At 33.3% G+C, this 11,154-nt stretch overlaps 1 protein-coding gene across 6 annotated transcripts; it reads left to right on the forward strand.

The window, feature by feature from the left end:
- Positions 1–745: 745 nt before the first annotated feature.
- On the forward strand, positions 746–10,866 carry LOC114394100 (type IV inositol polyphosphate 5-phosphatase 3-like). 6 transcript variants are annotated; one of them, XR_003662638.1, is made up of 10 exons: positions 746–922; positions 1,365–2,412; positions 2,761–2,986; positions 3,083–3,145; positions 3,279–3,351; positions 3,487–3,591; positions 3,777–4,181; positions 4,933–5,065; positions 5,149–5,220; positions 10,808–10,866. XR_003662638.1 is itself a non-coding variant. In XM_028355671.1 (8 exons), the coding sequence occupies exons 3-8, from the start codon at positions 2,968–2,970 to the stop codon at positions 4,934–4,936; spliced, it is 669 nt and encodes a 222-aa protein (XP_028211472.1). In that variant the 5' UTR covers positions 746–922; positions 1,365–2,412; positions 2,761–2,967; the 3' UTR covers positions 4,937–5,437. The 6 variants fall into 6 exon arrangements, 1 of the variants encoding a protein (XP_028211472.1); XR_003662639.1 differs by lacking the exon at positions 10,808–10,866 and having other exon boundaries at positions 1,365–1,486; positions 2,158–2,412; positions 5,149–5,437; XR_003662640.1 differs by lacking the exon at positions 10,808–10,866 and having other exon boundaries at positions 1,365–1,459; positions 2,158–2,412; positions 5,149–5,437.
- The last annotated feature ends 288 nt before the right edge of the window (positions 10,867–11,154 follow it).

An 11,154-nucleotide genomic window follows, 5' to 3' on the forward strand; every position in this document is an offset into this window, starting at 1 on the left:
CTTGGTCAATGTCGTTCAAAAAGATCCTAGCTGGTGTCGGCCAAATAAACCCTAGTCGATGTTGGTAAAAAAAACCAATGTTAGTCGAAAAATAGCCCCGATTGACATCAACTGACAAATATTCCCGACATACTTTGACAAAAAAAAAAAACCTTATTTGATGTCGACCAAAAAATAGCCTTGATTGATGTCGATTTAAAAACATCACTTGTTGTGGTAAAAAAAAATAACCCTAGTTAAAATTATCAATATTTTATATTTTTAAATTGTTAAAAATTAAAAAATATTTTTTAATTAACATTTCAAAATTAGATTGTGTTTGTTTTTTATAAAGTTTAGTATTGAAATTTTATTTATTTAAAATATAAAATTGAAATTTTGCATATGAAGAAAATTGAATTGTCCCAAAATTGAATTGTCCCATCCAAACAAAGAATTTAAAATTTAAGAAATTTGAATTGATTTATCTAAACAAAGTATTTGAAAAAATGAAGAAAATTAAAATCAAAACAATTTAAATTCTAGGCATTTCAAATTCCCTTTTTGAAATTCTTAATGCAAACAAAAGGTAAAGGATCAAAATGTTTCTATGCTTGTGAACGACGATTTTTTTTTTTGAAATCTTCTTTTAAAATAAAACACTGTTATAAATTTATAAATAAAAGGAAATAAACCACGATGATATTTAGAAGAAAAAAATCATCTTAAAATAAAATAGTGACAAATTTATAAATAAAAAGAAATGAACGGCGACCGTCGTTGTTGGCACGCTCATTTTTTCACTCATTTTCTAGTAAAGAAGCATTCGGTCCGTTCACTGACTCACTCACTAACTCACCCTCTGCTTGTGCTCGTCTAGCGCTGTCGTCGACTCACTCACCATTTTCGTGCTCACTTATAACAGTGCCCATGCCCTCTCGAGGTTGGTTCCCTCTTTGATCCTATTATCTCTCATTTTTATTTTTGCTTCAATTTTGTGATGCGTGTTGTGAAGATGGATTTGTACGAGATCGTATTTGTGTGTGTGTGTGTGTGTGTGTGCGATTCAATAGGGTTTGTTGTGGTGCGGGGTTGAAAATTGTAAAATTCTTGGTGTTGGGGGTTTGGAATTTATTGAATTGAGCTTCTTTTGGGAAATTCCTTTGTGTTGTGTTTGGATGGGGCAGTTTATAGTTTCTGAGAATTTCAAATAAGATAGAATATGTGAAAATTGTGTTTGTTATAGGGATCCAAAAGTTAACTTAAGGGTTTTAAATTACATACTATTTTGAATTCTGGGTTTTGAAAAAGAACGTTAGTTCAAAATTGTGTTTCTGGGTTTTTTGTTTCCTGAGCAGCTTCAATGTCATGATTTTTGTTTTCAGGAAAATATATTTGAGTGGCAATTTGCGATTAGAGGGCCTCGTGATACCGAATTTGAGGGTGGTATTTATCATGGACGGATTCAGTTGCCTTTAGAGTATTTATTCAAACCCCCTTCATTCAAGTAGCATTCCTTTCTGCTATTGACACTCTGTGTTTGCTAAACTATTTTTCAAGTTATTTATTGAGAGCATGACGAAATTTTCTCATTGTTCGGGTCATAAATATCATCATGCATTTCGCATTCTCTCTCTCTCTCTCTCTCTCTCTCTATATATATATATATATATATACACACACACACACACACACACACACACACACACACACACACACACATATATATATATATATATATATATATAGATAGATAGATACATACATACATACAAGATTATAATTATGCAGTTGTTCCTCTGCAACTATAAAACTGCCTGATATATTCAACTATTTGCTTTATAATTTTCCATTATTATCGTTGTCTAGGTAGGATCATATTATGCTTTGGGACAAAACATGACTTACTCTAGATAGAAGTGGCATTGTATTGATTTCCATAACTTAAGATCATAAGGTTGGATGCTAAAATATTGATCGAACGAAGTAGTTTCATTTTAATGTATTCATAATTTGTATCATTAGAATGTGAATGCATCTCTGTTATTTTCACGATTCTTCTCTAACACATTACCTTCATTTTTGTAAATAAAAAGCCAATTTCTACACTGAATTTTTTCTTCCTCTGATTCTGGTGAATTAACTATATATATGTTGTTTAATTAATTATTTGAGTAGGGTGCAGAATGGTATCCCTTGATCTGAAATGGAGTTCAGGCCAATGCATGGTTATGGGGAAGGTAGAGTCAAGTACTAAAGCTAAAGGGGAAGATATGCCTTCCTTGTGCGCTAGTTCGACCTATGAGGGCAAAGAGTAAATATTGTTGCTATGGGACCAGCCATAGATCATGCTCCTGTTATTGCCAAGCCCTTGACAAAAGATGACCTAATTGACTACTTCATATCTAGTTGCAAGCCCAAACATAACTGGAGGTGACTTACATACATATATATATATATATATATATATATATATATATATATATATATATATATATGCACGTACATGTAAAATGCCATGTAGAGAAGGAAAAATTATTAGATATGTAGTTTCAGATCACTATGTATCCGTGTTCATAATCTGTGGTATGCATGTATTCAAGTTTAATTAATAATACTTGATTATATATAATATAAAAATTAGTGAAGATAGTATTAATAATTCTGCCAAGTATTAATATATATCTTTATCTGATGTGTATTCAAATTTAATTAATAACACTTTATTATATATATAACCAAGAATTTCATTACCTTCGTTTTTGTGTTACTTCACTCAAGATGTTGCCTACAACCTCTAGCTGCCGAGGATGTGTTGCCAACAACCATGATTGCAGGTTCTTAAGACAAGGGATTATGTCCCTGTAGAACAGACAAAACCTGCCTTGCAGTTGTGGTAGCCCTCTTGTTCAGGTGGAATGTTGCAAGAGGATAGTACTAAATGGAGCTATATGGCCTTACCGACATGTTTTTGAATTTTATTAGAATATGGAAATTGAGCATTATGGTTAGTGCCAAAATGATATGAAAATTTAGAATTGAGACTGTACAACTCCTTTGCAGTTTGGTTATTTCTGTGTTCTGTCTCAATTTGAATATGCAGAGTGTGGAAAACGGACATGGTTTGGGGACAAAAGAGAGGAACAAGCTCCAATTGAGTCAAATGGTCATTATTTTTCCCTTCTCATATACAAAGTTATAGTTTCTGAAATTTTTTCTAATCTGAGAATTGCAAAGATTAGTATGTTACTCTTCTTAATTGTCTTTATCACACCCTCTCAATTTCTAATAAACTGCAGAATTTCTTCCAAGGTTAAGGAGGCAAAAGTCAGTAACTTCTAGGTCTCAGTATATAAACAAAAAGGAACTAAGGTGAGACACTACTCTTGTGATTATTTAGCAAGAGAAGACTCTAATTGTGATGATTTGAAAGAGTAGAAAGCATAGTTCATTTGTTGGTATTGCTCAAGCCTCTCATATCTAGATTCTGGTGAATATCTATCTTAGAGTTTGTGTTGGAACATGGAATGTTGGAGGAAAGCTTCCACCTGATGACCTAGATATTGATGATTGGTTAGGCATTAACGAGCTAGCTGATATCTATGTTCTTAGGTAAGTTGTTCCCTTATCAAAAGTTTATTTTATTTTCTGTTTCTAATTATTTTGTATATACACCTAAATACAATGCCATTTTGTTGTTGCTTTTAATATATTTCCTTTATATAATCACTTTTCTCTTCATGCATATGGATATTTGTCCCCTTGTTTGACTAGAACATAGTATTACAATGTTGTAGTCTTCAGGAGATTGTACCATTAAATCCGGGTAACATTTTTTGTGTTGAAGACACTCGACCGAGACAGAAATGGGAAAACATTATTCGAGATGCACTTAATAGAGTTAGATCAAAAGCACCAAAGATGAAATCCTTCAGTGATCCCCCATCACCATCAAAATTTAAGCCATCAAATGATGCGCCAGACATAGAAGAAGAAACATTACTTGAAAGTGATGGTGATATTGGTGAGGAAGTCCATCCTTTGGATGAAGAACACAATGTTTATGATGGAGGTGCAAATAAACCAACCACATATGAAGAAGCCTTGAATACTAATTTTCAGGCTTCAGATGTTGTTGATATTGCCAACACAAAAGAGCCAATAGGCAATGATTTAAAGAGACAGATTTATGATGGAAAGAGGTTGAGTAGGCTGAATTGTTTTCATGATTATTTTTGTTTTATTTTATTTTCCTGATTTTGTTTTTTTTTAAATTGTTGACTTTTAGGTTTATTGTTTCTAGCTCTTATGTTTAAATGATCAACGAAACTGGAGGAGTTAGAAATAGGCTTTTATGTTGTAGACTTGGAGTAGCTAGCTTTAGAAATATTATTTCACCCCAGTTCTCTGCCTTTGCTTGTAATATTTTTGTTAATAGAAATTAGAATAGAATATTATCTTATGAAAGAAAGTGAAGATTTTATGAGCTACATATGGAGAATCAAATGGGGGCAAGAAGACCCAATTTGGGGTTTCTACTCAAATCCTAGTGTTTGTTGAGGTTCTGGCGAATTAACTGTGAGATCTAACGCTGTTATAATGGAAGCACAGAGTATGCAATATGAAACACAAGTTAGGAGATTAGATTGAACTGAAAAAAGTTAAGGACGAAATTAAAACCAATCTTTAATTTAGAGGAGAAAAATACTAATTTTGCCTTTTAAATTTTTCTATAGTGTGTTGGTGCACTATATGATTAGCTTGGGTTGTTTGTAGGTTGTAAACAGAAAAATGTTTGATGCGAGGAACTTGGGGTTCATGTTTTTACCTTCTATATTTTACACAACTTCATTAGAGCAACAAAAATTTTGACACCTGTTTGAATTTATACTCCTATCAATTTCATATAATAAGTATGTTTGTAATTGAGCTTGAATATTACTTCTATGGCAGGTGATGCCTTGGCTGTATTGAAGAATAGTATGAGTGACCCTAACAATGTTCTTCAAAGTTGGAATTGTACCCTTGTCACTCCTTGCACATGGTTTCATGTTAATTGCAACAGTGAAAATAGCGTGACCCGTGTGTAAGATATTGCTTCGCTGCTATTTTTACTTGTCATGTTATGAAAGTTTGTGCATATTGTGAAAAATAATTTTTGTTGGCTAGTGATCTTGGAAATGCAAACCTTTCGGGTCATCTTGTTCCACAGCTTGGTCAGCTCCTAATTTTGGAATGCTTGTAAGTTACAAAACAGATATGACATTATTGGCTCAAATATGCTTAATTTTACTAGTAATTCTTGATTGTTGGCTGAAATAGATATGACCAGGCAAAGGTTATGCTAAAAGTAAATATGATAACGGTTATTTTATATACTTGTTACTTTATGTTAATGATGTGTTGATCAACATGGCTGTGCATCAAAATTTGCTTTGCCTGGTTGATCTTTGTATGACATCTTCTGAATGCTTGCTTGTGTATGCTTTAATGGTTAATGGAAGTGTAGAAATTTATTATATTTATAATTTTTAATTATATTTAAATAACTTTTTAATTTAATTTGTATATATTTATAACTTTTTAATTATATTTAAATAAAGATAAAATAATTTTAGGTTTATATTTTACTTTTGATATATTATAAACAGGGGTTTTGTTTCTAAATAGAAATATTATATTTTTAAATAATTAATTTATAAATAATAAACTCCAATAAATTTGTGATTTGTTTAGAGACTTTCTAAGACAATTCTTCAAAAAATCATCTTAGAAATGTCAATTTTTTAAAATGTTTTCAAAACAAAAAAATACAATCTAAGACAGTTTCAAAGAGAACCGACATATAAATTGAGATTTTAAGACGGTTTAAAAATCGTTGTGAAAAATATTGACTTTCTATGGCAATGAATTCAAAGACGGTTTCCAAACCATCGTGGAATGTGCTAAATAACCGATGTGAAAAATGTTTTTTCTAATAGTGCTAGTGGATTAAACCCATCATTTTACATAAGGTTTTGGAGCTTGTGTGGAGATGACATAACTACTGCATGTATCTCTTGGCTTGATGGAGGTAATTTTTTGGCTAGTGTAAATGAAATTACTAGTGTTCTTGTCCCTAAATGTGATAAGCCTTTGTGTATGAAAGATTTTCATCCCTTTTCACTTTGTAATGTGATTTACAAGATTTTTTTCTAAGGCTTTGGCAAATAGTTTGAAATGTGTGCTAGTTGAAAGTACTTTTGAAGAACAATTAGCCTTTGCGGCCGATAGATCTATTATGGACAATGCATGTGTTAATGATGTCAGAAATTATCCACTATATGAATAGTAAAAGGAGAGGGAAGGTTGGTGACTTAGCCCTTAAGGTGGATATCAGTAAAGCTTATGATAAAGTAGAATGGAGCTAATTAAGAGTCATTATGTTGAAGATGGGTTTTACGAAGAAAAGGGTGAGTTGGATTATGCTTTGTGTGGAATCTAGGAATAATGCTAAAAGAGTTAATTCAAAACTGAAGGGTCCTATTATTCCTGGTAAAGGCCTTAGATAATGAGACTCATTGTTTCCTTATCTATTTTTACTTTGTTCTAAAGGGTTGAGTGCATTAATCCATAAAGTAAAGAGGGAGGAAAGGATTCATGGTATATCCATTTGTAGACAAGCTCCACAAATCTCACATATGTCATTTGCAGATGATTTTTTTTTTAATTTGTAAGACAACTAAGAATGAAGTAGAGGCTCTTCATCATATTCTTTATGTGTATGAAAAGGTCTCACGACAGGCAATTAATCTTAACAAATTTGAAATCTTTTTTAGCTCTAATACTCTAGTAGCAAAGAGGAATATTCTCTCTTCAAAGTTGGGTGCAATCATTGTTGGGAACTAGTAGATACATGGGTATGCCTTCTATGATAGGGAGGAATTGGAAGGCTACTTTCAAATTTGTCAAGGAGAGAATTAGGAAGATCAATTTCATGAGTGGAAAATTTCTATCCAAAGCGGGGTGTGAGGTAATGATTAAATCGGTTATTCAATCTATACCTACCTATGTAATGAGTGCTTATTTGATTCCACAATCCATTTGTGATGAAATTGAGAGAATGCTCAACTCTTATAAGTGGGGTACGAGTGGAAAGGGTATTAGATGGATGTCTTGGGACAAACCTACTATGAGGAAGGAAGATGGTGGTATGGATTTTTGAAACCTTCACTCATATAATTTGGCTATGCTTGGGAAACAAGGATGGTGATTTATCTCTAATCCCAATGCTATGGTAACTATACTTCAAAGCTAAATATTACCTTCAGGGGAACTTTATGGATTCCAATATTGGTCATAATCCTAGTTTTGTTTGACCTAGCATTTGGAGTTCTTGGGTGGTGCTTAATCAAGGGTTGAGGTGGAGAATTGGTGTGAACTTTGAAATTAATGTGTGGAAGGAACCATGGCTGAATGCTTTGTCAACAATTAAAATTGGCTAACCTTCTAGTCCTAGTGTTTCAGGACTTACTATGAAGGGCCTCCTAAGTGATGATGCAAAGGAATGAGATATTCACTTTGTCTATTTGGTCATTCCTCCGCCAATTATTGGTCTAATTCAACAGTTGCCTATAAGCCTACTGCAAGCAGAGGATAGATTAATATGGAGATTGTCACCTAATGGTGTTTATTTTGTGAAGACAGGCTATAAGGCCATCATGAATTTTGGTGGTTATTTTGAGCAATGAAAGGTTAAGGGAGAGTGGGACAATTATTTGGAAGATGCAAGTGCCCCTTAAGGTGAAGATATTTATGTGGAAAGCTTGTAGAGACTATCTGCCAACAAGAATTAAACTTCAAAGTAAAGGTATATCGTGCTCAGCAACTTGTGTCTTTTGTCCAAATGAATTAGAAAATTGTTGGCGTGACTTTATCGCATATCCTCATAGTGTGGTAATGTGGCAAAAGTGTGGTTTGTGGCCAAATATTAACTCACGGTTGCTGAATTGCGAGTCATTTAAGGACTTGTTTTTTCATTCTTAGAAAGGTCTTAACGACAGACCAACTTAGAAAGATGCTTAGATTATTTCCTTCTTTTCATATCCAATATGGAAGTAGACAATGTAATTTGGTTACTCATTCTTTAACCAAAAACTCCATTGTTTTTTATCGTGATGTTACACACCTTGTCATTCCTCTTTGTATTCAACATGTTACATCAATGGAAAGAACATGATTATGTGGCTGTAAGAAAAAATCATTTTCAGTGATTAGTCATTAGACCAAGGATACATATATTCTACAAATTAAAATAGAATTGGACTGGTGCAATCACATTAACGACCCATGAGCATAACCACAAGCATAACTACAATTTAAAATAAGTTTCATATTTTATTTTAATACAAAATAATAAGCTTTTAAGAAGGCTCTTGCTATTTATAGCTTCGTTTTCTAAGTACACCCCTGTACCCCGTTTCTACCTCTCAACTACTATAACATCCCAATTTTTGTAATATAGATTAAAAAGGATTGTTATTTATAAATAAATAAATTTTTAGAAAAATGATGAGATTTTATAAATAAATAAATAAGGAGATATAATTATTAATTAAAATAATGATTTGAGAGAAAATAAAAAGGGTATTTCATTTATTTGTTTGATAGAAAATAAAATAGAATTTGTTTTTATAAAATAAATAAATAAATAAATATAGAGCAAATAATAGGCTGAATACCCTAGGTATAAATAGTTATGTTAGGTCAGGTGCCTCTTTCTGGCCTCATTTTCGTTTCTCCCCTTCTCCTCTCAAAACCCTCTCTTTTTTTCGCAGCCCACCAAACCTGTCTTAGAAAAACGACGATCTCCGACTCATTCACCGTTGGATCGTCGTGAAATTTGAGAACCACGTTAGAAATCCAATTCCGAGCATTCTCACCGTTGGGAATTTCGATATTATGTATGAGCTTAGAGGAAAACCCTTCGCATTGTAGCCTTTTATTTTCCCGTAGAAACCCAAAACTGTCTCGGTAAAACTTCGATTCCGGTTTCGTTAACCGTTGGATTTTCATAAAATTTGGATATGTTGTGCGAAATTCAATTGCGCACACTTCCACCGTTGGGATTTTCGAGATAATATTCGTGGAGGGAGAAAAAGGAATATCATGAAGACAGTATAAGTGGAGGTTTCAATCTCTTCTCCGTCTCTCTGACGTTTGGGAATTTTATCAGAGCAGTCGGAGGAATAACTGAAGGAATCTCAGGGAACCGCTAGAGATGTTACTATCACTAGCTGAAGACACGTGAGTCCGCTCAGAGGTAAGGGATGAGTTTATCGCAATTGGGGGTTATAATGAACATGTGTAGGAATCCTTATAGAACTAAATTTGGGTTTATTTTGAGATGTTCATTGAATTATAATTTTTCTTTATGATTATGAATACAATATTATTGTGTTCTATGTACCAATTGATGTCCTGATGAGAATTGATTGATAAACTTGAGTGCTCTTGATGTCTTTGTGTTAACCCATGATTTTGATTAATTGATTTTGATACAATTGTGAGGAACTATTTCAGAGGTTTTAAATTCCATGTTGTGATAAAATCTTTTGTATAAATTGTTATGTTGAGGTTATGAAATGATGATTCAAACTGTGAGTATGTGATAAATTGAACATGTGACGGATGATGAAATACATGTGTATTGAGATGAGATGTGTGTATTGAGTTGTGAATTATGAACTGTGCAATCACACAATTGTAAGACCCTTTAAGGGCGACGAGTATTGTGATGGGATCCATTGTGGGAACCCGACGAGTTAAAATAATTTTAAAAACAATTGAGTAGATGTGTGTATTGCATAGTTCATAGGTAAAGTGTATATGATTCATGAGGTGTGATAACATGTTAAATTGAGATTATACCATTGTGATTGGGATTAAGTGTATGTGATAAATTGAGTATGTATATGATTGAGATATATATGTGCATTGAGTTGTGAACTATGAATTGTACAATCACACGATCATAAGTCCCTTCAAGGGCGATGAGTTAATGCTAAGTCCCTTTTAGGGCGACGAGTTGATGTTAAGTCCCTTTTTGGGCGACGAGTTGATGCTAAGTCCCTTTTTAGGCGATGAGTTAATGTTAAGTCCCTTTAAGGACGATGAGTTAATGATAAGACCCTTAAAGGGCGACGAGTTAAAATTATTTTGAGAACAATTGAGGAGTTATGTGTTTTGTACAGTTCATAGATAGAGTCTGTGTGCTAAAATGTTTTCTGGGTTGGACCTGAATTAGGAGGGAGAGGCTCTGACGGACTCTTCGGAGTGTAGGCCTTGGGGGTCGCACGGTTTGAGTGCTCCTTTAAGCCTATGTTGATCCCATATTGTTGGAGCATTCTCGCAAAACACTGTGACCCTGACTGGTCTCCCTATGATATTACCTAGTGAGAGTGACTTGACTTACTATTGTGTGGTTTGTCTTGTCATGTACTCCTAGGCGCCCGACGAGGTTTTTCACTGACATGGTACCACATTGCATATAGGCTTGAGTCTTAGCATAACTGTTGCATACGCTTGCTAATTGTTTATTATGAAATTAATGTGTTATTATGTCTTGATCGGAGTGTGTGATTCCTATGTATTGTGATTGATGATTGAAAAGTGTGATTGATGAATGACAAAGTGATGAAATAGTGTGAGATATGCTAAGTAAATTGTATTTGGTTACTATATGTTGTGTTGTTTCTCTCTAGTAGTTAGAAATGTGATAACTCACTCTCGGTTTGCTGTTTGTGTTTGGATCCTGTGATGATCTTGAACTTTGTGTTCGGGGGAGCAGATGAATAGGTGGATGACTATGAAGAACCTCATGCTAGAGGACACGGGAACACCACGCTCTGATAGGATGTGACATTAGGATATAGGTTCTATATTAATTGTATGAAATTTAGATGACCTTCTTTGAGTCGAGATGACTTTATTATTTATTTGGACAAGTTTGAATATGATGTAGAAGAAAGTGAATGTGAGCCTTTTACCCATTTGAAAGGTTTGTATTTAAAAATGTTTTAAAAATACTTTTAATTACTATTTGAAATTTTATTCCTTTATTAATATATATGTGAGGGGTAGAGGGTGTCACAACTACCCATTATACCCTTTTTCCCTTAAAAAATTACACCGTTT

The sequence above is a fragment of the Glycine soja genome, chromosome 17, assembly GCF_004193775.1.
Source record: "Glycine soja cultivar W05 chromosome 17, ASM419377v2, whole genome shotgun sequence".
NCBI lineage: Eukaryota > Viridiplantae > Streptophyta > Magnoliopsida > Fabales > Fabaceae > Glycine > Glycine soja.

Excerpts from the sequence above, each read along its gene's own strand:
- LOC114394100 (XM_028355671.1), top strand. Across the intron at positions 3,352-3,486 it reads ATAAACAAAAAGGAACTAAG|AGTTTGTGTTGGAACATGGA; the intron begins GTGAGACACTAC and ends TATCTATCTTAG. Across the intron at positions 3,592-3,776 it reads GCTGATATCTATGTTCTTAG|TCTTCAGGAGATTGTACCAT; the intron begins GTAAGTTGTTCC and ends ACAATGTTGTAG.